At 38.3% G+C, this 27,288-nt stretch overlaps 1 protein-coding gene and 1 long non-coding RNA gene across 10 annotated transcripts in view; one reads left to right on the forward strand and one right to left on the reverse strand.

Moving 5' to 3' along the window:
* The window catches only part of LOC148380735 (uncharacterized), a 183,964-nt gene that overhangs the window by 87,987 nt on the left and 68,689 nt on the right, over nucleotides 1-27,288 (reverse strand). The gene's annotated exons all lie outside the window — the stretch shown is intronic.
* On the forward strand, nucleotides 1,398-26,763 carry vstm2a (V-set and transmembrane domain containing 2A). The gene is made up of 5 exons (XM_088363867.1): nucleotides 1,398-1,959; nucleotides 2,718-2,884; nucleotides 18,069-18,119; nucleotides 19,053-19,389; nucleotides 22,957-26,763. Exons 1-5 carry the CDS (start codon nucleotides 1,881-1,883, stop codon nucleotides 23,031-23,033), a joined length of 711 nt encoding a protein of 236 aa, XP_088219993.1. The 5' UTR covers nucleotides 1,398-1,880; the 3' UTR covers nucleotides 23,034-26,763.

Here is a 27,288-nt window from a genome sequence, read left to right on the forward strand (position 1 = left end):
AACTTAGCGGTTCCAAACTTGAACTTGTCTGGAAGCAATACGGTATGCAAGAATGCGTTTGCATGGATTTTTTGCAGATGTATTTGTGGCACGTGAATCTTAAAGTCCTTCACTACTGGAATGCACAGCTCTCTGGGCAGTCAAATTTATGATAAGCTGTCGGACTTAACCTATGGGGCCATGTATTTATGGTTCCACTACAGTGGGCAGGTGATTGCAACCATTAAATTATATATATATATATATATATATATATATATATATATATATATATATATATATATATATATATATATATATATATATATATATATATATATATATATATATATATATATATATATATATATATATATATATATATATATATGACCTATACAAGTTTCAGTTTCATCAATGGAAAGGAAAAGAGATGATTATCACAGTCCATGCCGACATGAGCAACACTAACCCAATTATTGTCTATTTCTAATATGTTGAGTGACAACGTAAGTTGTTTATGTCATAATCCACCCATAATCCCATTTAAATGTTAGAGGAGGCATATCATCACCATACAGTGAGATTAAAATGCCAAGATGATGTTGAAGACATGCACTACACTCTACCACGAGTCCCTGAGTGGATATTTTTAAAAAAAAGTAGTTCCGAATTGTATAACCTTCAACCTTAAAACTGTTGGGTTACGCTTTTAAAACTGTTGGGTTAAAAAAAGTGTAAAAATTGGATTGACCCAAGAGGTTGGGTCGATTTGATCTTTTTTTTTTTTATTTCCTTGCAAAAAAATAGCTTTGTATATACAACCAAGAAATACAACCAAGAAAATAATTTTGGGGGATTTTCTTGCAAAAAAGAGCTTTGTATATACAACCAAGAAAATCGGGTCAAAATAATCCTGGGTCGGTCCAATTATGGATACCCAAATGATTTTGTTTCCAACCCCGCTGTTGTAATGGTGTAAGGGAAATTCTAAATTATTTCTACTCTTAAATCAAAAAAAGCACCCCAAATATGCCGATAAAACAACAACATGGGAGTAGTCCACCTAATTTTACCAGTCAGTGTTGTTAATAAAAGAGAAAAGGTGATTTATCCAGATGGATGCGCCCAGATTGTACTCTGAATATATTTCCACAAATCCAAGGAGTGGCACAAAGTGTGCATAATGCAAGAGGACTGCATGTTCTCAGTCTGCCCATGAGACTAATAATATTCCAGTGGGATCCTTTCTATACTAATGACTTATGACTTGGTGCACTTGCCCTGCCGGTACACCCCCCCCGCCCCTATTTTATGCTTCAAGACTGACTTTCCAGAGCTCAAGTACCCTGCAATATTGGCCACGCCCACGTCGCATTAAACACTATTCAATATAAATTAACATTTAAATGATTTGGACGTGCCAGGTGTCAATCTGCAAAACTGTCTTGTAAATGCTGACATTTGTACATTTCACAAGATCAATTGGCACGTGTTTATTTGCATGAAAACCTCGACGATGTTTAAAATGAATAGCCTGAAGACGGACGGAGCGCTCAGGAGAAGCTCGGTAAAAAAGTGAGGCGCGAATGCCACACAGTGATTCACCAGCAGACTGACTGACGTCTCTCCGGTGTTGCACAGCAAGTCCCGCAGCTCGCCGCTTGCTTATTTTGCACACTCGAGTCGAGCCGAGCAGTCGCCAGTCGTCGCAGCAACAGACGCAGAAAAGAAAGAAGTTCAGCGCTAGTTTGCGGCATGTTCAACCTGCGGCAGCCTCCGTTTCAAAACGCCGAGCCAGCAACTGTTTGATTGTTTGATTTTTTGTGATTTTTTCCTGGCTCCTTCCGTCGCCTTTTTCTTGCCCTCTCCAGCTGATGTAAAGAAATCTCTTAGCAGCAATGATGTGGACCTCTCACGATACCGCTGGATTTATTTTCTTGGCTGGGTTTTGTGTGCATTTTGGATTCTCCTTTGAAGGTAAGACTTGAAAAGGCTACGAGGGTTTGAGAAACTGTTTTAAAGTGCGCAGTGTTTTATAAAGCAGCTCTTTAGGAGGAAAGCAGTAAATCTTATGATTGACACGGGTTATAAAAACGTCCCAGACAACGGCATCACAATGTTAGACGGAGCCCCCCCCTCCAAAAAAAAAAAAAAAAATGCAACTGGTGACTGCTGTTTTAGCGCATCGAGTCCTTAACGCTCATACAAATCATAATTTCTAAGAAAACTCCGTCGATCAAACAAATCTACCTCATCGAAAACATTCAGCACCACGGACAGCGGCTGTGTGTCACTGTCCAATGTCCTGAAAAGCATCTGCCCTTCATTTTGCATTGGATTCCACTTTCTCACTGCTTCTCGTGGGCATTCAAATTAAACACAACGAGCTTATAGACGCCCACAGCAAAAACAGATGAATTCTTAATCAAAATGTCTTCAGGGCTTCCTTCAAAAGTCATTTGTCTCTCTTGCTCTCTGCGCAATACTTGCAATGACATGCAAAAACAGTGAACAGCTTATGCTTATGTGGATTATTGAACATTGGACGAGGAGATGAGAGAGGCAAAGTCGTGAAAAAACAGTTTAGATATTTAATGACTGATTATTTCTATGCGTGCAGACATCTCCAAATGGTCCCCACAATGATTTCTCTCATTCCCCTGCTCTCCATCTTCCCTTCACTCATTATCTCTGCAACTCCCGCCCCCACACATCTCCCTTCCAATCTTCTGCAGGTCGCTTCACTGATCTACCCTCTAACATGACGGTTAAAGAGGGACAAAACATAGAGATGGCGTGCGCGTTCCAGAGCGGAACCACGTCAGTTTATTTGGAGATCCAGTGGTGGTTCGTGAAAGTGCCGGAACCCACTGAGGCCGTGGAGGATGTGGATACTGAAGAGGTAAAGAAAAAAAAGATGATTGTGCTTTAAGGCATGCAAAAAAAAAAAAAAAAAAAAAAGCGCTACTAACCTTCAGAAACATGTCACAGAGGAAATTAAAATGTGACTTTCAAATGATTCGAAAGTTTGTATTTGTGCTTCAAGTCAACCTCATGTTAAGCAAAATGACATGGATCAATTTAAGATTAATCCAAGGATTTAAAAACAAAAAACATTTTCCTCATTTAGGATATTCACATAACTCAAGAGTGAGCCAAGCAATTCCTACAAGTGCCCCAAATAGCACATTTTGACATTTCCTTTCATTAAATAGTGCATCCCAGCGTCTTATGCTTTGCTGCTGCTGGTTATGACAGCTTGATCTTGAGCCAACGAGCTTTTGCGGATGAGAGTGTTTTAAATATGTTTGCTGCATTCAAGACGGACGGCAACGGCGGCTTACGTATTGTGCGGCAGGTAGCTGTGCGTGAGTCAAGCCTCACAAAAGGTTGGCGTATTGTTGTGGCAAACATCAAGCTGAGCTCTTTCAATCACCATGACGAGAAGCGGTGATATAAAATGTGCGTGTGTGTGTGACAATGTTTTGGAAATCCACAAGGCTTTAATTATTGTTCCATTGTTGCACAGCTCTTAGAGCATCATTGGCCGGGCTTTGATGTGGATTTGATCCCACATGACTCTTGGGTGTTAGGCTTAAGAGGCCTACTGATGCAGACTTTACACTGTAACCCAGCATTTATTACTTGTTTGTCCAGTAGGGGAAGAGAGAGAGTGGAATTTATAGAAAGTATCACAACGTAAGGAATGTGACATTTGGAGCAATTAGAACAGAGCAAAATGTTGATGGCAGCGGAACGTGTGGGTTGATGCATTTACTTTCAACATCCAAGGGCATTTTTTTTTTTTTTTTTTGAGCAAGTCAACAAATATGGTGGATTTGCTCTCGAGTTACTTAACAGTGGAAAAAAAGCTTGAATACTCAACTGCACATAATGGCCAGAACATTAGGTACACATGTAATGAGAACACAAGATTTCTATATGACAAGATGATTGTCTTGAGATTGTAGTTGGAAAGAACATGCACAACATGTAATGGTGCTCTTTCAAAAGGGTGCAAAGTCTTGTCGCAGTGCACTTCAAACATGAGGGCGAGGCCGATGTTGTGCCACCGTCTTCGGATATTTCTCTACAAATATGCAGATTTTTGCCATCCAGTGTCCCTGAATCCTATCGTTGTTACATAACTGCTGCTCCACATCAGCCTGCCAATACGTGATACAAGGGAAGATGGATTCATGCCCTGATGTGTTTGCAGTCTTCTACCGAGCTTGACCATTGGCCTACAAGCTCTGACCTCATTTTTTTTGTGGTTGTTATTAGAGAGGAACAACACTCGTTATGTTTTTCTGCCGGGGTTCACAACCTTGGGTTTGTGGGCCAGTACCGGTCCCAGGCATTTGGTATCGGGGCCGGACAGGATAGAGAATCTTTATTTCTTTATATTAGTTTTAGCAGAGCAAATGAATGTTATGGAAAATAAGTCAAAGCTAGTTTCACCTCACGTTTAGCTATGTTAATACGTCATGATTTTTTGCACCATTAACTAACATAACCGGAGAATGTTTATTTCATTTCACATTTAAAATACTTGTGACTTTTACTAACTCATGATGATCACTGCTCACTAGGAAAGGTTACACACAAAAGTACTTCCATATGTATAATTCAGTAAATGTCACAATGCCAGTGATATCCTTACCGCATACTTTATTCATTGAGTACAACGTGGCCTACAGCTGCGATATAAAACGTAAATGCAAATGTTCTTATTATAAAGACTTATTCTGTATAACATAGGAGAGCTACATTTAAATATTCTGAAATGAAATATTAGTCCTTCTCAGTGGGTGCTGGCCTTATTTCTGACAGTTAGCTAAATCTTACCAAACATCCAGTAGATGGGCCTGTTTGGGGCCGATAACACATCAGAAGAGCAGTTTATAACCCGGGGGGCTGTGGCAAAGAACTGATAAATGTTTTTTTTTTTTTTTAATTGTTGAAAAATCCTCACTAAATGTGAACAAATTGTTCCCGAGTGTACACAAGCTTACTTCTGGAGCCATGATTGGCGTGACTCATTTGGTTGAGAGATGGCCAGAAACAAACTGTCATGGCAGAATATGTCCCTAGAAGAATTTGAATAGATGCATACTGTATGCACTCAACTTAAAACGAAAAAAACAATTCCACTGTTAGAACTCATCTTTAACAACTCCTTTTTTTCTTTTGCATTTCAAATGAGATGCTGCCAGTACATAATCACACGCACGCAAGTAGAAAAAGGCATGACTCACCCCCTCCCTCTCCTAAAAAAAAGTAGTCACACTGCTGAAAGGATTTTCCACAACAATGATGATGCTGATTCAAGGCAAAGCAAAAGCGAAGAAATAATATGAGCAAACTACTTGCTGTTGCAAAACACAACCAAATTGATGCTTCATTACTTAGTGTATGGCAGCCATGGCTCTTTTCAAACCGCCACTAAATCAATGTATTCTATATTCCTAAACAAAATGGCATTTTTATTGATAGAAAGACTGAGAGACATTTCCCATTAAAAACAAAACACAGTATTACATATAGCCCCAGTTGGCTATATTAAAATGTCTCTGCAAAGCTACTGCTTAATGGAATGCGTACAAGAATACCCTTGATGATAGTAAAGTGCGTGGATGAAGAACGTCAGTCATTTAATTTTAATCAATATAAAACCTGGCTTGGATATGGAAAAACAAATTCATCCAGTGGGCTCTCGCGCTGTTGTTTATCACATATTGATAAATAATTGAGGTCTGCTACGATGATACATACTGTAGGATTTTTATTTTACTTTAAAATAAAATATCCCAACCTGTGAGTTTTCTATTCTGACGGTGTGGATTCAACTGATGTCAAAGTTGATCACCCATTCTTTCTTTTTCCCAGCTAATCCAACCTCTTCTGTTAGCTATGAAGTCGATACACAAAGTAAATCTTTACAATCCCTTTCCACAACTAATTCTATTTGATTTAGGATTATGCTGGGATATAAGGAACAAAAACAAGAAAAGCCGAGTTATATACGGGAAGGTAGCAATCCTGATCCTTTCAAATAGTACTCGTAAAGCTTAAGAATCAATGTAATTCTTTATAAAATATTGTGAGGTGTGCAAATAAAAACACTGAGTTCATAAATAAAACAATATTACTTGCAGTTTTGGGCAACCCTATTTGGGTATCACAATAATCCTTGTGGAATAATAACTGAGTTAGATTTTTATTGACAGTACGTATAGCACTGCAGAATATGAAATAACAGCCAAACACGAAAAAATATTCGCTTGAACCAAACATGCACATTTGTAATATTGACTTTCTAAGAAAAATATTCTACATTTAATATCTCCAAGACTGCCTGGAGTCTATTCCGCTTGTGATGATGTGGGCTATGTTAAAGTACATTTCCATTTAAGTGAGATACACATAAAAAAATAAAATAGCAGAGAAGACATAATGCAAAACTACCCTGCAGCTAAGTATGGGATAAGCTGGCTCATGCCATTAAAATAAAAATATGTTATAATTGACTATTACCTAAAATATGCGCTGGAGCTCTTTGACCAAAAAAAAAGGAACCTAATCATAGCAAGCCATTTTTATTTTACAACTGTGTGTAACAATAAGGAATCCATTAAATATTGCGCTCTTTTGGACTGGTACTTTGATTGGCGCCCAAGTGGAGGCTCCTCCGGCGCTTGAACTGATCTAACGCCACCTGGAGTCGTAATGTACAATGCATCATTCCGGTAACTACTGCCATCAGCCCACACAGGTCGGCAATGATTATAATGCTTTTCCAAATGCTTTGCAGTGGGCTCTCTGCAGGGTGCTGCTTGGGTTTTGGTGGAAACACACACACACACACACACATGGGCTGACAGGTGCTTCCTGTTCTATTAGACTGCTTGAAGCTCTGGTGCAGTCATCGGTCACAGAAGCTTTTGTTCTTTTCAAATGGCAGCTACTTTTACAGCGTTGTCGTGCAAATTCTTACGATGTTCTAACTCCCAGTTGGGTGAATCGCCTTTAATTTTTCATTTTATTTCATTTTCAGTAACATTTTTGGGGTTGATGCAAGATGATGTAAGTGCCTATGTTGGCCATTTTGTTCCTCAGCTCCCTCCGAGTCTTTATAAAAATCCATGTCTAATGTAAAGAAAGTGCTTTGGCGCCATTTTGTGGCATCTAAAGGCAATAATGTTTTAGTGGCACTTTCTACCATTTCCCCCAGGAAGTGTATGACTAAAACTGCCATCACCCTCGACTTGTTTTTATTTCCATGACTGCTTATTGATTTCCTGTGTCTGTGTGTTGTCAATTTGATCATTTAATTTTGCTTTCTCGTATCCAACCAATCACTTTCGTGTCGACTCAGATAGTAATTTTCTCCAGAGATGACTGTAAAGTAGTTGATTGTAATAATAAACACGCCTGTCCATAGATTCACTAACATTGACTGCCCATCGTTTCAGGGTGCACGTATATAAATTATTTTTAGTCCAATTATTGATATAGAAGAATGAGAAAACGTACTGCTTGCAAGTATGTTAACTCCTTTTCTCAGTTCAGGTGTTCATTACAATGCCACTTTCAAAATAAACCTAATTAGTCAAATGCTCGTTTGTGTCTGAAGGTCTTTCAGACTCTGAATAATTACAGACCTAATTAGAATACAAGCTGTATACCGGGGCCTTCAGTAAAAACGTGAAGAAATATTTAGCACTCAAGACTTTGCCTTTCCTAACTCCATATTTATTTATATGTTTTTATTTTATTTAAAAATTTATTTCAAGTGAAGTCTTAATTTGAGAAATTCAAATGTGACGAGATGTGTTATTATAGTTTGTAGCGTCGTTTGGATTTTCTTTGCTTGATTTCCTTTGTGCAGATTGATGTGGCTTCTATCAAATACATAAGCAATTTATTGCATAACAAAAGGGGACAGCAGCTGTGGTGTTACATCTGCAGTGCGTCGTCGCAGCACTCATGGTGAAGTCACACTGATTGTCTTGGTTTAGTGCGATTGGCTCCACGCCTGAAATACAATGTGTGACAGTTTGACCCAGTGGGATCAAAGCTCTATTAGCAGCATCATGTCACATCAAGAGCATCACTTTTTGATGAGCTCAGAGTGGAAATGGGTGGGTAGAACATTGCTTTGGACATGTTTGGCATAAAATTAATCATCCTCGGAATGCTAATGATCAGATTCACCTGGTGCCATTTATCAATAAGATCCGATTCTTGTACGTGCCAACAAATCTCAAAAAAATTAAAATGGCATTCTTCTCTGCTTGACCCATGTATTATCTGCATTTAGATGAATAAGATGGTGGAGTGACGGGAAGAGCAGATGGAAAGAAACATATGGGAGTTATGACGCAACAAGGGTACTTGAAGCCCCGAGGGAAATATGTGAAAGATTCATACGTGCGTGCAAAATAATACACATTTACTTTCCCATGTGTATCAAAACACTGTGGCTCTTTCTTGGTCGGACAATGACATGAAGACAGTTGACGCTTGAGATTCATTCAAGCAAGATTATGATTAGATAAGAGTAAGAGACACCACTATTCATCTTAAAGTATCACGTTTGAAACTCACAATAGGTCTATATAATAAATATGTGAAAAATCAAAAAATGTGCATCTAATTTGACATACAACAAACCACCGCACCTAAGAAAAAACAACCAATCAGAATCCGAAGGGTCAACCAATTTGTTTATGAGTACTTTATATAAAATATGTATAAATATTAAAAAAGAAGGCCCACGTTAAGTGAAAAACTACATTGCCTTACTTTTCCTGATATGCAAAACACTTTCATCCAAAACACAAGCGAACCAGAATGTTCTGGATATCGACTTGTTATTGCTCAATTATTCATTAATCGTGTATATTTCAACTGCATGGCCTGATGGGCAGGGAAGCAAAGGAGATTGAAGGTTATCGGTTTAACCTTACATTCCTCCAGAGACGGGTGTCATGGCGTGAGACACTGAGCTACCAATTGCTTGTCACAAGCCGCTTGGCGTGCTGCTGTCAATGTACAAAGGGTGAATTACCTTGCAAATGCAGTCCAGCTGCTTTTTATATCCAGTAGAGTAAAAAGATATTCTTTCTCAGGTTCCAAATGATCTCCTATAATGTAACGAGGTTGACCTGTTTTACCATAATTCAGCACTCGTTCTGTTGACAGTTTAGTAAAGAGCGCGTTGGCCATTATTGTCTCACAGTTGCTGGAGTGTGACTGCGGTTTGTTTGAAGGTTGCAGTTGACATTCTTCACGAGAGACTTATTTCCTCAGAGTGCAGTAAAAGCCCTTGAATTATTTTATGGATCAATTCTTCTCATTGTGATACCACACTGCATAAAGCTGTAAACATTGCAAAAGAGGCTCTGAAGAATTCCTTAATGGCTTTTTTTTGTAAACTTGTTGTTAGGCTCCACGATACTCATGGACATCACTGGCCATGATGTCATCAGTTCTTATCTCCTACACTCTTGATGTAAACAGAAAAAAACCTAACCCTCTAAAACTACACATGTAAAAATGTGATTGCATAAGTGTGCACACCCATATATGTTGGAGAAACAGAATGTGCATCCCACACTGATTCACAGGGAAAAAAAAGGAGCAGGTGAAAAATTGCACCAAACAGCGTAGCGATAAGAAGCATGTAGCAAGTGATGATGTTTGACCTCAGCTACCTTGATCATCGTGTCTCAGTTGTCTTAATAAAACCTCTACGGTTCTTGCTTTGACATAGGGCACTGATGAAAACGATAAGGAACATCTACTCTCATGACCACTGACACTATATATACACATATATATATATATTCGACCTTTGACGCTTTGTCGTGCAATACAATATTCTCTTCCTGTCACGTTGGGCTACACACATAGTTTCGAGTCTGCATTCCATCCTATTGTACGTGACAGGGGTTAAAACCTTTGTCACATACGAGGGGTCGGAAAGTGACGGCGTTCCAACTAAAAGCAGATCTAAGCGCTAGATAAGACCCTCTCGGAGCTGTGATTCGACCTATCTTGCCACTATTAGTCCTGACACCGCTGTTACACTGTCAACTGAAGGAAAGTTCATCCAATGCAGTGTCACGATACGACTTGTCAGATCCACAGGACTTCCTTTTCACAATGGACCTTGAAATCATTCGGATTTGACAGAATGCTTCCGTCTCGGGATGGCGACCTTTCACTCGGCTGATTGATCATTGTTTGGATGAATAGAATACAATTACATATTAAATATTTGATGAGTAGTAATAGTGGCATCAAAAGGATCATCTTCTTGTCAGGACTTTAACTCACAATAAACCTTTTTGGAAGCAGGGGACTCACAGCGGATTATAATTGTCAGTAGGGTCTTCATTATGAATGACTGATCTGAAATTACACATTAACATTTAAAACAGACAGTCACTAGAGACAAATACTTAATTCATGTATTTAATTATTGGACTACATGGCTAGACTTTTAAATGGACCACCTGCTATTTGCGGGATCCTTGGAATGACTACTGTCATGAATAGCAAAAATCTATGACACCGCCGGAAAAAATATGATTGCTGAAATAGCCCGAAAAATGGCGGCAAATGACTAGATTTGTCTAAATGAAGCTCCTCAACTTACTTCTTATGAATTTGGGCATTTCTGTTTTCAAAGTGGCTGTACTTTCAATTTGATTGATAAAGCTACAAGTTGGAACCCAAGATGGCTTGAGAATGTGAGACAAGGGAATTTCCTTTCCATTCTAAATGGCAGCTGGCTCCTGCCCCAAAGAAGTGAAGAGGATGATTTGTCAGCCCCATAATGCTGTGCCTGAGGAGGCTAGATCTCATGTAGATGACTTTTATGGGCAATCATGATTAATTTCTCTAATGATCTGCTGCTTTTGGATTCATCTTAACATTTAATTAAATCACCGTTGTCTAATATGAAATATGGATTGTATTCTGTGGTCTTTAGTACAGGAAATTAATATTTTAACCTTTTTTTTTAATACATCGAAATGATAACACATTTACAAGGCATGGAATATCAATAGCCTGATTATCAGGGTGTCTCTGGAATTTTATTACAAATTCATTCTCTATTGAACCTTCCTTACAATAAACATCCCCAACAGAACGTGACATAGCTTGTCATAATAACCCATGAGATGGTTTGCACTTCTTGAAAATTAATTATACTGTGTCTAATCCTCCCCTAGTTGATGGCATCAAAATGAATAAAACAAATTAGTCATGAGAGGATGCATCAACTTTGGATTTGCTGCTGTTATTTTGTTGTGTGGAATGATAAATGTCACATGCAGATTAATTTTCTAGGGTAATAGAGCAGAAGGAAAACTGCAAAAACTTGACATGTAGCTAACGTGTCATCGTAGCTGTAGAGCCCGAGACTTCCTATGAGCACCAGACTGACAAAGACATAAAAAAATATAAACTAATACACGTTTTATGCAGGGAAAACATCCTCATCAGTCAGACACGATCTCTGATTCAAGTGAATTGCAGGGATGAAGGTTTTGATGGCGTCAATTTCCCCAAATAAAACTGCCATGATAGTTCCGGATAATGATGAGTCTGAAAGGTTGTTTGTCTATATGTGAACCGTTATTGCCTGGTGACCAGTCCAGGATGTACTCTTGCCTAAGGTCATCTGGGATAGACTTCAGGTCACCTGCAATTTTAATGAAACCGAGCGCTATAGAAAATGGAGGGGTAGTTCTTGATATGGCAGGCTGTTTGTTTCAGTGTGAATTGGGAAAGGAAAAAAAAAACAGACTACTCGCGGAATAAAATGCATCGTAACATTTATAGTGGGAGTCATTTTGTCTTACAGTATGTTTGCATCAGAGTTGTGGTTTAAGGTTTTTGTAAACGCCGCAATGACACGTCCGGATTTGGGAATCTGCTCTGCTGTCCTTCCAACATTTGAATTAATCAATGTTTGATAAAGAATTTATGAGAAGGGAGCTTGTTAAAAATATAACTATAGCGGTTTTCTTCCAAGCCAGCCAAGAAAAAAAAAAAAATCACAAAATAGGACCCAGACATTTAGAAATAGTTCTTCCTGCTCATTTAAAGCCTAGTGCGGTTTCACTTGGTCAATGGAGCAGAAGATGATGTGTCAAAATGAACAAATGCAGGCTAAAAGTTTTTTTTTTTTTTTTACCTTTGGTTCATTGAAGGGCTAGAGCTGCAGCATATTAGAAAGTGTGATTAGATAAAAGTGCTGCCAGTGCTGATGTGATGACGGGCTGCTTTTCAATAGCAGAAGATTGATGCTTACAGAAAAGAAGAGGGGTAAAAAGAAAGGATTGTATTAAAGAAGGGATTGGAGAGGTGGGAACATCTCAGATGATAATCATCTACTGTTTGCAATCTGTTCTTACAATGACACCCAAATGGTTCAGAACTTCCCATTTACAACAAAAAGTTCTAAGAATCAGTTTCACAAGTAAAACTGTTCCCCGTAAGTGTGATACATGCACGAGTGTACACGAGAAAAAAAAAACAGGACCCCACTCGGCCTCCTACATCCAGGGATAATAGAGCTGTCACAGTGTTTTGACTCGGGGTATTGATTTTGGCGTTAATTGCTTTTAAGCCCGCTGGCTGGATAGCAGTCCGAGGATATTAAATGTAATCTATTGTTGCAGTAGAGCAGTCATAACAGTGATCGTACACTGATATGGACACGTGTGTTATAAGCGCCCGTCATTGTTAGATCAATCGGGACCGCCCCAAAGCAACATATCAGACCTCGGTGACGATTCAGTACGCCAAAATCTTATTACGTTCGTCGCTCATTGCTTTTCGTTGTATTTCATCACAAGGATTTTCAAAGCAAGATGTCTGAAAATATTTGAGAGGTCTTGAGATTATGTCCCGTGGAATATTCCGCCATGGTCATCCTTTTTTCATCAAAAGACGGAAAATTCCTTTCCTTTTATTTCATCATTTTTCGATAGAACATCTTTGGAATGATAAAGACCGACTCATTTTTTTTAAATGCGTTTTTAAGCCTCATGACCCTGGTGGCAAAAAAAAGAGAAGCAGTATTTAGTTTCCAAGAAGAAGCATGTGTCGCTTTTCAACAGATTTAAAACTACAGCTGCAAATATTTGCAAATATCGTATTTCGATTAAAAATGAAAGATAAATCAGTCTGCGTTTATAAAGGACTAGAGATTACGTTTGAAAGCCTGAAATCAGATTTGGAGAATCTTAATTTAAAAAAAAAATAATAAATCCCCAAACTAACCATTTTTTTCTTTCTTGTGAGTTTTGGTAATTGGAAACCTGCAAGACAGCATTTAGACTTTCAAGACTTTGACTTGGTTTTGTTTGGAATTTAGTTTCAGGTTTTTCTGGTTTCCCTTGCATCAATGTCTGTCGGGTTAAGTTACGGCGTCCACCTGTGCTGCCTCCGACAATTTGTCTCTTATCCGGGTGTTTCTCGTTGTGCCGTCACTTTGTTTGTATTTTGTTCCCTGCTTCCTTTCAGTTCATGTCGGTTCATGTGTCAAGTTGTTTTGCTACTCTGAACCTGGTGACTTTGTGCTTCTGCTGATTTAATGTTTTGGATTATCCAAGTTCATTGCTTTGCCTTTTTGTTGAATGAAATTATTCTTGAACTGCACCCCTCGCTTTCCTGCATTTAGGTTTTTATTTTAATTTTTTGTCTTATTTCAGGTGACACAGTTGCGTTTCAGCGCCCTCTATTAACCAGCTGCCACTGTTTCTGATTTGAAATAAATATGAATGTCTTCGGCACTTTCATTTATGATTTCAAAGGCTTTTTTCAGATTCTGCTCCTTTATTTTACCTGCCCTTGGGGTTCTCTTGATCAGCCTTGCATAATAGATTACAGTAAGATGACTACAACCTTGTGCGGCGCTTTGAAACGCCTCTCCTGAAATTTACATCACCTGCAAGATCATCAGCAGGCCTTGAATCCAAATGCTTTACCGCTATTTTGAAATAATGCTGATGCATTATAATTTATGAGATGGTAAGAAGACAGAATATCATGGACAAAATGAAATGAAACATTATAAAGCGTGACCTTTTGTCACCATAGAAATAAATTAGCCAATCAGGACAAAAATTTAATTTATTTTTCATCTCTTCAGGAGATTTCCATGCTTTCCCTGGCTTGTCACCATCCATCCTTGAATATTCTTCCTTTAGTTTTGCTGTTGTGCTGTTTTGTCTTGAGAATGTTTACAGTTACTTTACAGTTGCCGCCAGCTTTAAATGATGAGCAACAATAACTTCCTTTTAAGAAACACTGTTAATACCCCTCTTATTTCTTATCCTCTGCTTCAAACTTGGACATATTTACTGATGTTCTAGCCTTGCCTGCCACAAACATAAATAGTCAGAAGCTGTATTGGCTTTTGCCTTGCGCAATAATAAAGCTGCCAACAGAAGTGCCTTGTAAAAAAAACAAAGGAGCTGTATTTTAAAAGCGAGGTGTGGGTTGGTTTTACAACAATTTAGAAAAATCTGTGATATAAATTACAGGCATACCTCAATAAATCACACACCCACTGTATGAACCATTTAGATCTTCAATTAACCTAACATGCAGATTTTAGAGACCCCAAACCTCTCAAACCTGCAAATTACGACCAGTGAGAATTTCCAAATTAGAAAATGAGATTTACATATTGCACGTGTAAAAGGCTTGGCTGCAAACTCAATACCTGTAGTTGTATTATTTAAGTGTCATCTTTATCTTAAAGTAAGGCTTGTTAATTGAGCGGCCCGTCTCATACTGCATGGTTGCGTTTAATTAATGTGAATATAGCCATTTCATTTGGCAAGCTGGTAATGAACTAATTAAGTGAAAAGCAGCTCACTTACAGTAAATACAAGCTAGAATCTTAGTGTGCTTTAATTAATGTAATTATTTGAAGGATAATTTATTGGATACAGAAGGGACTGATGCATCTGCATGCAATAGCATATACAAGGTCACACAGTGAAATAATATTGTCGGAAAAAAATGGTTGCGTCATCTATGAAAGGTACTCAATATTTATTTTATAGGAGGTAATTTAATAAAAGGATGTTGAGTGAATGAATTTATTTATTGGTTATGCAAATTCAATACAAAACTTCCTATAGCATGTCATAAAAAGGATGTTGAAGTATACACATTAAATTTGCTCATTTATTTTTATATTCATTTGATAGAATTTAGAAAAATATGTAAATTAGGAAAAAAAGTAAATTGGACATAAACTATTTTCCAACGTAAAGTATGATGCCAATCATTTTTTGAAAGACAATGGATTATCATTGTAGCCATTCTTTGACTTGTATCATCGGGAGACTTTATTTCATCTTAACTTTCTCCAATATCAAACTCATCAAGGGAACATTTCTTCATCACTGAATAAAGTAATAGTGTCCTTTCATGTATTTACATGTACAATTGAAGGCTTTGAAGGCTAGGCTTAACATATCCCTTGTCATAAACCAATGGGCTGTGAAGAGGATTAGTGTTTGCATGTGAAAAGAACTCCTGTCAACTGTGGGCTGTAATTAGGGTTAACAACTAAGCTTAGACCCAAAAACATCTTCAAGCAGGAATCAGTGAGCACTCTAATTAGGCGTCTCTTTACAGTTCACTTCTACTGTGATTAATGCTCTCTATAACATTACACTTGTTATTCTCCGTGTGGTATGAAAAGGGTGTGTTTGTGGAATCTTTTTTTTTTAAATATGGAAGATTCCAACAAATCCTCTCTCCCAAACGGCTTTCTAAATACATTTCTTTGTGCCATCGCCTGGTAATGTTCTATTAATGTGATTAATTCTCTTCTTTGTGCCTTTTCATTCTGTTTAAGCACAAACCTAAGCACACAGTGGTATGACACACTTGGATTAAGTATGCCATCCCCTCAAACCAATGGGGGGGGGCTTTTGAAAGTCACTGATTTACTTTGGAAATTAACATCTGAATTGTGGATTTTTTTTTTCCTTAAAGGTTGACACTTCACCCAGCTGTCTTCCCTCCTCTCTAGTCTCTATTTGTTAACCCCGAGAGAAGGGAACCCCTTCGTGTTAAGTTCCCCAGAGGAAGAACAATGCTTGCTTTATCCTTCCATTTATTCAAGGCTCACATCAAAGTGCTTTCATTAGCTGACTCACAATCCTGATTAGATTCCAACATGAAAACGTCCTATCAGTACAAATTTATGCACATTAATTTCCTTCTTTGGACAGGTATGGTTGAATTAATATGGACGTATGCCCCCAATATCACACTGAGGAGTTTTTGCATACACAAAGCAGTTTGTCCGAGCGCTAGTGTCGTGTAATATTTCCGAGTGATACTCTGATCACAGACTTAACTGGCCGTGAATGTCAATCATCATGTAACGCTTGTAAAACAAATCACAGAAAGAGCGAATTGTCTCATTTCGACTCCAATTGAAGTGATGGCAGTTTTTCTTTATGTGATAATTGAGTTTCAGGATGGCATTGAAGCTTTTTATGCCCGGTGATTGTAGCGCATATTTTATGAGTAGTCAATGAGATCTTTTTTTTTTTATGAAGAATGGCCGAGTATTCACAAAGCACGGAGACGTAAGATTGAATTTGAGATACTTTTAAGTGGTCCTGGCTTTGACTAAAAAAAAAAAAGCACTGGTGTGATAATATAGAGGGAAATGTAAATGAAAGGAGGAAATAATGACGAGTCAGAAACTTCACGTGGGGAAACAGGTTGAAAGCAAAAATAGACCTCATCGCATCCAGAAATATCTCTTATAGATGGGTACTAGAATGATTGATGATGAGTGATTAATGGTGACTTCAATGAGTCATCGGTGTACCGTGTTCCTCGCTTCTTTGATTCATGTGAAGAAAAAAATAAGAGCCGGTAATTAGGAATCGCAAATTTTGAATGAAACTTCTTTTTTTCAAAGTGAGACAAAGTCGAATGCCTTCTAAAAATCTAACCAGGTAGCCCAGTTCCCCTCCAGTGAAATACTTGCTTATCGTTCTCATGTGACAAATATAGACTGCATAGCAAGCCCATAAAACTGCTGTGAAGTTTGTAAAAGGAGAAGCTGAAATTAATGACATGAAACGGTCTAATGCCACGACAGAGGGCAATGAATTATGCTTCCCCATTAAAGACATCTCTTCAATACAATGGAGGATGTCAAGTCCATCTGTGAAATCAAGATGTAAGAGTCACGCTACACGCGGACAGAGAAAACCGGATCCAGCAGTAATTCTGCTCATTAATCACCTGTCTATAGAGCATCCTCCGGAGAGCGCCACTAGTTTCTTGTGTGCTAATCACAGCAGTTGAAAGAGTGTTCACTGCAGCAAATGCTCATAAGTAGCCGACTTCTCCTTCTCCTGCCCTTCTCTTTTCATTCCAGTCAAGGGAGGCAGTAGTCGTGGTTTTTTTTTTTTATCACATCTAACTATCGTGAAGTTGGTGGACTCACTGTTAATCTAAATTTAATTGCATAGGTTCACTATGATATAGTCAATACCACAATATAATAATAAAAATAATCTGCTTTGCAGTATTTAACATACAAGAACATTTGTATTTACCGTATTTTCCGGACTATAAGGCGCACTGCCAGCTTTTGAGGAAAGTTTAGGTTTTTAGGTGCGCCTTATCGCCCAGAAAATACGGTAGTTGTTTTTTAAGTGGCAGTGAAAAGATTTATGTTCAGTATTTCCCACTTATTGTTTTTTATAGTTTTATGAGTCATACTGCATGCGGAATAAATAGATATACTATCATAATCCTGTGAGGGCAATTAAGGAGATGGCTACCAAAGAGAACATGGACGTATTAGCTCTGAGCAGTAAAACCATAATTATGCTTTGTGTTCAAAAACTTCTGCAATGGAATTATGGAGAGAGCTTTTGTCGCTGGAGTATCAGGTTTGTCATTAATGATAGGGTCGTAGCTACATTTAGTCCCAAAATAATGTAGCCATTACTGGTTATATGGATTGGCTGCTTTCACAATCCTAATAGTCTTTGCTTCTTTGTTCACAGATGGAGATAACACCAGAGCCTCATCCTGATGACGAGGGGACAAAAATCAGTGTAAGTCCAAAACCATTAAGCCAGTGCTTCTCAAGGTCCAATTATAATTTCAATCACAGTAGTGATTGGCAGAAATTGGACAATTTAGAAGTACTTATGTAGATGCTTACTGTTAAATGGTTGGGAGAGAAAAAAACTCATTTACTGCCCTGAGATTATTTTTCTATGTTCTAATGAAATGAGAGGGAGTATATAGCCACTTTCGAAGATGTATAGCTCAATTATTTTTGCCATGATATGGAATCCATCCATCCATCCATCCATCCATCATGTTCTCATAAGGGGTGAAATTAATTTTCATGATTATTTTAATTATTGTCATCACTGTCAGACTGAGAACTGGAATTTCCTTGTGTTGCTTGGATCAGACAGAAAAAAACATTTTTTTTTCCATTTCCAATTCTAAAACCTGTCATAACGGCTGAGTATTTTAAATCTGTCAGCCCATCAACACCCTTCAAATATTCTGACAATCAAGGCGAATGAAATGTGAAAAAGTACAAAAAAAATCTCTTGCTATCCCATGTAGTGTTCTATTTTTTATACTTAAAAAAATAAATAAAATATCCCAAATGTATTATGATAGTATACAATTAAACACTAAAATATATTTGAAACTTAAACCTAACGGGAGTAAATTCATGGCATGGCATATGAGCAGGAAACAACAACTTATATTAGAACGTCAGTGATGCATGCAGCGAACACACAATAGCAACTGATTTCCCAACACCTTTCAGAAGAGCTAATCAGCAGAAGATCGAGCCAGGGTATTATCAGCATCAAATAGCTTCCATTCATTCAATCAGCTGCTAACATCCTTTTTCCTGCACTAGCCGCGTATGCATTGCAACTGCCAATCTTTGTGCCGCTATATGTAGAACAGAATGTTTCAGTGTAATGACATTTGTTTTCTTCCGCTTATTCCTACAGACAGTCAAAGTGCAGGGCAACGATATCTCCCACAAGCTCCAGATCTCCAGAGTCGGCAAAAGTGATGAGGGCTTGTATGAGTGTCGTGTGACACAGGCCAACTATGGAGAGATTGTGGATTACAAAGCCCAAGCTTGGCTGAGGGTCAATGCCTCCGCCAGAGCGAGACGTCCGTTGCCGCCTCCCAAGAAAAGCTCCCCCCTGCACCTGACAGACAAGAAACCGAGAAAGTCCGTCTCATCTTTGGGTCAAGACAGCATGAGTTCAGATCAGAGGGTGGACTCCTCATCTTCTTCCCACACATCCTCCAATACGGATAAACACAACCCCAGCTCAGGTATATCAATGAGGACTGTTTATTATTATTATTATTATTAAAAAATATTTGATTATGCTAAAGTCAAAGCAATTTGGTTATATTCAAATATTTTACATGGGCTCAGAGAAGATGGACAGCAGTCAACTGTCTACACTAGACAGACCGACGGTAGAAATGCACTAAATCAATTGTGTCATTTCATTAAACATCCAGAGGGAAGAACAAAAAGATTTTATTAACAGTTCAATTGACTTAATTTCCCCAATCACCCAGCTAGAAATGAGGAGAAATCTACTTATGAGGAAACAGTCGTAGGTCAAAATCAGTGAGAGTCTTGATCAAGCTGAATAGATAGTGTGCATAGGTGCTGAAAATAAGAACAAAGGGAGCTCTGTGTGCTCTGATTAATGCATGTCTCACGCTTGAGTCCGGGTGAGCAAAATGGAAATGTCTCAATTCGAAGGATTTCCGCACTTCAGTCATCCAGATTAAAACCGAGTGATTATTTATGCACGTATGGAGACACTCCAAATGAACTCAGACACCTCAGCAACGATACAAATTGAGATCTCCTCCACAGATAAAAATATTCCAACCACGATCCACTGCGCTGTCTTGGTCAATATAAAGATTTTAAAGGAACCGTTGACATGCTACTTGAACGATGTGAATGTAAATTCTCATTATGATATTGCGTAAATAGGACCTCGGAATTGTGAGTAGCACGAATGCAATCTGGCAAACAATTGTAAACAACTGAATAGCTGTTTTCTCGACCAGATGGTGAAGACAACTCATGTACATAGACGATACAACGGGAAGGTCAAAGCACAATGACCCCGGCCAATGAGAAAACACATTCAGCTTTATTATTACAGCTATTGAATTAGAATGATTCTTTGTGTTTTCCATCTTCACCCAAGGCTGTTTGTCAATAAGGTGCTTGCTTAACTCCACATTTCAATGTTAATTACGTCTGAATGCGTATTCAATTTTTTTACATTGGATATAGAATATATTGTGCGTAATGAAAATAAACCATATATTGCATAAGTAAAGCCTTGTTATGATATGACCTATGGCCCCTATATTATGTACATAAACTTAATAAATTCTCGGAGGCAGAGATAGAAAGGAAATATGTATTGCAGAAAAGGTGGCCATGTTAAAAAATAATACATTTTAACAATATTAAAGAAAATAACAGTTGAAAGCTATGACAGAAGGATATTAATCATATCTATCAAAACAAATGTTTATCTGCTGGTTAATTAGAAGAACTTTTGGCTAAAGCCAAACTGTGGCTGGATTTTAACTTTGTGGATTTGACACATTTGGACGTGAAAGTGGCTTCAGTAATGATTTAAATTCACAAGTTATTTTCAAATTTGACTGATAAATGAAAAGCAATATTGCTCTTTTTTATAGTCACTTTTGCAGTCGATTATTTTTTCTCGTTCAGCCTGTCAAAGCAGAGCTGCCCTTGTAGTGCGATAGTCCACAATTTTATCCTCAGGAGATTAAATTCTCATTACCTCCATATTTTTCATTTCTCTCCCTATCAAACTAATTTCAGTCATTTTAGTGGCCCACCTTTAAATGCCAATCATTTCCCCAGCGGTCAGGCAGTTTAAACATTGTCAGTTCTGCTCCGGGCTGGAAAGACCTCCTGCACCTGAAGCAAAACGCAGATTATTGCCCAACGATGGAAAGAAGTTCAATGAACCCCAGGGCTGCGCTGCCGTAGATTATCAGACTCAAGAATATGCTGACAACTCTGTTGCGGCGTATCGCTTGTGCTGTATGTTTGACACTGATAAATGCGCCTCGGTGGGTTGCGCCCCCATGGCAGCCGTGGGCACCTTGGCTAAGAGGAAGAAAGGTGGAACCCATTACGGTTTTTATCACGTTCTGGGAAGATGAGCATCATTACATGAACTGGTTGCAGTGACATTCAATACTGAGTCTGTAAGTATTACAGAAATTTGACAACATGACATTTTTTCACCCCCCCCCCCCAAACCAGTATCAGTTGTTGTCTGATCTTGCCCTCCATCGTTCCTCCTTTCCTAACAAATCTCAGAGGCGACGAGAGTGGAATGAAACCTTTTGTCTTCAGATGAGCACAAATGAGTCACTTTGCCAGTTAGAAATGTCAACAGCGATTCCGAGCCGCTTGTTTTTCAGACTGCTATGTCATTTCATGTATATCAGAATTCTTCCATGGGTCATTATGACACGATTGCTGGATTGGTCTTGAGTGGGTTAAACAATTCGTCATTGTTAAACACAATTTACTTACCGTATTTTCCGCACTCTAAGGCGCACCGAATTATAAGGCGCACTGTCGGTTTTTGAGAAAATTGGATGTTTTAAGGTGCGCCTTATAGTGCAGAAAATACGGTATTCTGCACTGCTATTAGTAAACTGCGACAGCGATGCCATTTGAGTTTTCGACTTACTGATTTGAAACAAACAGAACATCTTTGTACCCAACACACACATACCTTTTAATCATTGTTCCAGCTGTTGAACTTTTACAATAAGCCTCTTAGTGTCTCAGTGTTGAATAGCAAATGAAAATGTTCATTTTATTTCAACGGGCAACAATCCAGGTGGACAATAAAAAGCATAACCTTGACAAATCCCAACAATCCCTCCCATCTCCAAACCTGTCGACACTAATGAATTGCTTCTGTTGAATTATATGAGAACATAATAAAAAGGAAGTCAATGAAATAATTTAGGCTACAGGCCTCGGTATATCACAGAATTGACACACACTGAGACAAATGGATGAACACATCTGAAAGCAATTTTCCTTCAACTACAAAGTTGGATGGAGCCAAAAATTAACAAATGGCCCAGACTTCAAACAACATCATTTTCAACAAAGTCACCAGACAATAAGGCAAACATGTTGAAGAGACACGTAGCTAGCTCTTCAGCCAGGCAGGGATCATCGGGGACAGATCAAAGTGGCTCTAAACCAATTTGAGTTCTCCATGGAGGTTGCTGGTGATTCACCTCATTGTCTTGTTGAGTCTCATTGCCTCGCAGGCTTGAATTCGATATTTCCCAGTAGCGTCTCACTGAGCCAAAACATTTTGGTGAACTTTGCAAATATGTATAAGTTGAACAAAATTGAAAAATATATTTTCCAGCCCAGCACACACAGATGCAATATTCAAATGTGTATTTGGGAGTTTTCAACAGCTCGACGATGGAGAAAAACAATTCAGTTTTGTTTGTTTGGCTTTTGAGCCAGAATCACCATGCATATAATGAGACAGACATCTTTCTAGAGTAAAACAACTTCACCTTTTAGTCCTAACATTAATATTTACAACCAGTGAGTCCAAACCTCTAGGGTCGCAAAATAAATAAAGGGTATCTCGGATGATAATCAGGTCAGAATCAAGAAGAGAAAATGTTAGCCCTGGGATGCCAGAGAGGTGAACTTTACTTGCCTTAAAATTAATTCAAATTAACTCATGTGAAGATGCTTGGCATGTTTCCAGGATTTGTGCATCGTATTTTTAGCGTGTGGCTAATTGAACTTTTTTGTGTTTCTTCTTTTCACAGGAACAAGAATATCAGCCTGCTACCGACTAGTTGTCATCCTTCTGGCTTACGGTTTGGTGAGGGAGGCCTTGTTATAATATGCAGAGGGGATATGTATGAGGAACTGACTTGGTTGAAACCAGATCTCACATTCTCTCTGTTTTGCTCTTAAAGCGAACAAGAGATTTGCTTGTTTTACGTCCTCCTCCGACACTACCATGCGGACTTCACCGTATAGCCTCATTTGCCAGCCACTACTACTCTTGCACCGAGCACATTATTATTAGCCACTACAAAAAAAAAAAAGAAAAAAATCTGCCTCCTTAGAATCAGATGGATTACCTTTTGTACAAAGGTCATGGTTACATCAGCCAAGGTGCAATGCTCCAATGTGAAAATGAACTCCTGTTAGATAACTCACATGGAGGAATCACTTTCTTATGGTTTCGCTGTTCCGGGTCATGTGTTCATTGGTCAAAATGAACAAGGAAAAAGAAGAATCTATATTTGTGTTATAAATATATATATATATGAAATTATATATACATCTGTTTTATTTGAAACACGTTAATGTTTGTGCCGTATACATAGCTGACACTGACACCGGATGGCTCATGGCTTTCATTGTGAATAGGCCCCGATCAACGACAAAAAAAAAATATATAAACAGAATTTCATTTTTTTGACTGTTACCATTAGCCCTCCCTCATTTCTTTCATTTGTCTTTAAGCTGTTCAAATGATCTGGTGTGCATACATTTACGTCTCGTTTGTGATACAAATGTGCATGCTTGTTGATCAAGGCTTAAAGGAGCGGAGGTGTGTATTACATTATTTGAACACGAGTCAGCACTTGGAGTTCAGTGTTTCCGTATTTCAGATTTAGCTTTATTTCAATGTGCTAGCTTTGATGTGGAACAACAAAAAAAAAACATGTCTTTGCCATTTTTATTTGTATTGCACCCTCTGAATGAATAAAATGGATGTCACAATTCATGAATAATTCCAAGTATGTCACCGCTGAAGAATTCATTTAAACTGACCAAGACATTTATTATCAAAGGAGCAGTTTTTAAATTGTATGCCTTCCTGTGTGATAACTATCTCATTACAAAGAGTATTTGGCCAGTAGGGATAATGAGTTTTGCCAATTTTGCATTTCGCTGATACACACGTTGCATAATAAAATGTACGCCTGGGTGAATTATGACAGAATATTCTGTTTGGGAGGAGCAGCTTCTCTAAAAAGTAATAAAGATCCATGCAGAGCATTTCTAAACTCATCGCTTTGACAATCTGACACAAACGGGCCAAACTGTTTTGACTTCAGATAAGGACGGTTTCACATCATGTCAGACCACTTCTGCTTTGTCTCTTCTAGAGGTTATCGTCATTTCTGCTTCACTTATGGAATAAGGTATAAACAAAGAAATAATAGTTGCAAAGATTTCATTTTCCGCTTCAGGGTGGTGCTGGAGCTTATCACATCTTACTTGAGTTAAGAGGCTGTTCACCCTCACATTCACACCTATGGACAAGTTGGATGTTTTTAGAAGGTGCGACGGAGCCAAAGTACCCACAAAAAAAAAATCATCTACATAGGTGACTAATGGAAAAATGTTCATGTACTAAGCAGAGTATTATTTTTTTAAAGCTGCCTATTCCGGATAATGTATCTGGAAGCAAGCCGATCAAAGGGAGTATTATTTTTTTAAAGCTGCCTATCCCCGATAATGTATCTAGAAGCAAGCCGATCATATTTTTTCTCATACTTCCAGGGAGACAGTAGTGAATCCCCGCAGGGAACAGTCCTTGTTCCGTTCCTCTTCACCTTGTACATTACAGATTTCACGTAGAGCTCTGACTGCTGCCACCTGCAGAAGATCTGTGATGACTGCTATTGTCAGTCGTGTCAGGGATGACGATCACAAGGGAGTTCAGAGAACCGATTTAGTGGCGCGGCTCTACATCGACACGGAGAAGATGGAGGTGGATTTCTACAGGCCCAGTCAAAGAGACACAGCCTTCCAAACACTGATGAACATCCAAGGGAAGGTCTTACAACAAATCAGTTGTTCACCGGAACAATAAACAAGACTCATCTGGGGTTTTTTTGTACTGTGACTGCTCGAAAAAGACAAGCGCAAATTGATTCTGCTGAGGAGGCTCGGGTCTTACGGCGTTCAGTGGGCCCTTCTGAGGACGTGCATGACTGACTCACTTTTGGCATTTTACAAGGACTGCTGCTGACAGGGGCAAATTGTACAGGCTAATCGGGAAGGCCAGTCTGTCCTGGGACTTACCCTGGACTCATTGCAGGAGAGTCGAGGAGATGAGAATAATTGATAGACAGCGACTACCATCAAGTACTCGGGAGTTGCTTTGACGGCAGACTCCTTCGCCCCAAATGCTCAAAAGAGAGATCCTGGACTTCCGAAGTCAGAAAATAGAATTGATGCTGCCCTTGGTTGCTATAGTACCGTAATTTCTGGACTTTAAGCCGCACCTGAATATAAGACTAAAGCTAAAATTAGGGGGAAATCCTTTTTTTGTTCTTATATAAGCCGCACTATAAGCTGCAGGTGTTTTAATGGAATTTGTTTAACCTTAAAAGTATGTCTGTTAGTAAAACCAACATGTACCTCACTCTCTTACACTGCTATTGGTTTTGTGGCTTATTTGTAACGACATAGATAAATCGTGAAATTAACGGAGTGGAAGTGGTCTGACCGCACCCTGCAAAGGGTTTATTAATTAAATGATGCTGTTCTTCAATTTTTATTTTACACATCAGACAGAATCAACCACACTGAGCAGACTAGTGGTTTTTAAGTTCACACTATACTGTCAAGCCAAGTTTAATAATGAATAAATTGCCATGCAAGGAGATAAGCACATATTGTCCTACTTGCTCAGTGCTCAACATTTAGACCTGTGGTTATTTGTTTTGTTTTTTTGCCTGTGAGTTTCTCCTCAACTTTAGCTTAAACAGTTGAGCCGGATTCTCAAAAAGAGGAGAAGGACATGAACTTGATTTAGCACAGCGGTTCAAAGACTAATAGCGTGCCAAGCTTTGCGGAAACATCAGAGACGGCTGCTCATCAAGAGACTTCTAGCCTGGGAGCATGATGTGTGGGCACTGAAGGGCAGGCCTAGCTCATCCCTCGAATTCCAAACAGTAGTACCTATAGAATCACCGTTTAAATATATAGAACTTTTGGAGATATGAGGGTGGTGAATATGTGCTTCGGATGGATTCAAATGTAAAGAATAACGTCTGTACAACGTGTACATTTGCATGTTTTGTTTTCTATTTGAAAAGACGGAGGCCCGAGATTTATTGTACTTGTAAAATCTGTGCCATGTATGACATTCAATTCAAAGTGGGTTTCCTCCATCTCTTCAAATTGAACTTGAGTCACATGAATTTGAAAAAGAAAATCAAATTATATATAGAAATATTTCCTTTCATTCATCTATTGTAAATCTATTGACTGTGGGGATATTGGTATAGATGAAATACAAATAGGTGTTGAATGATAAAGACCTGTGACTCGACATGGTCTCTGTTTTCAAAGATGGAAATTGGTTGTAGCAAAAGTGTAAAAGCTCAGGATGCCTTTTTTTTCCATCCAAGTTTCTGTTGTGTTTGAAAGTAGAATGTACTTCACTTCAATGTAGTCTTGTCTGATAAGCTGTTCAAAGTTTTGAGTATTCTCTTTAAATTTGGTGTTGTGTGTGACATCTGTACTGAAACATTGCAACATTTTGTATAATGAAGGCATCAGACTAATACTCAAATAAATCATTTTCACAGGTGAAATTTAAATCGATCCAGTTTGTTTCATATCGTACTGTCATTCATATCTTCTGAGAAATTGACTAACTGCATATAAAAGCAGCGAAAACATTCAAAGAATGTACAGATATTTCAGTTCTAAAATATAATGAAGTTTATTCAATCAATATTCACTCCAGCAAAAAAAAATTCTACCAGGAATTCAATTGTATAGCATATTTTATACTTTTTAGTTCCTGAAAATCAATCAATAGAATACATACAGCTGCAACAATGCCCAAATCCAATTACTTTTATTTGACGTGTTATTTTTTAGTAACAAATGAAAGAATTCAGCCCTTAGGCATGAAAAGAAAAAAAAAAAAATCTAACTGCTACAACCACAAGCTGTTTTTCTCTTTAACTCCAGTGACAAAAATATTGTCCTCTATGTGGTTGTCAAATTGGCAAGCCAAAACTCTTCTCTTATTACACATCTCTATTCATCTCCATATATTCCCCGCAATGCAAGTTGTAATTGAGGGCACGATCGTGTCAGCATCGCATCTGGAAGGA

Source organism: Syngnathus floridae, chromosome 20 (genome assembly GCF_059516105.1).
Source record: "Syngnathus floridae isolate MCC-2025c chromosome 20, RoL_Sflo_1.0, whole genome shotgun sequence".
Lineage (NCBI taxonomy): Eukaryota > Metazoa > Chordata > Actinopteri > Syngnathiformes > Syngnathidae > Syngnathus > Syngnathus floridae.

Excerpts from the sequence above, each read along its gene's own strand:
- vstm2a (XM_088363867.1), top strand. The coding sequence starts at position 1,881 with ATGATGTGGACCTCTCACGATACCGCTGGATTTATTTTCTTGGCTGGG. Across the intron at positions 1,960-2,717 it reads TTTTGGATTCTCCTTTGAAG|GTCGCTTCACTGATCTACCC; the intron begins GTAAGACTTGAA and ends AATCTTCTGCAG. Across the intron at positions 19,390-22,956 it reads TAAACACAACCCCAGCTCAG|GAACAAGAATATCAGCCTGC; the intron begins GTATATCAATGA and ends TTCTTTTCACAG.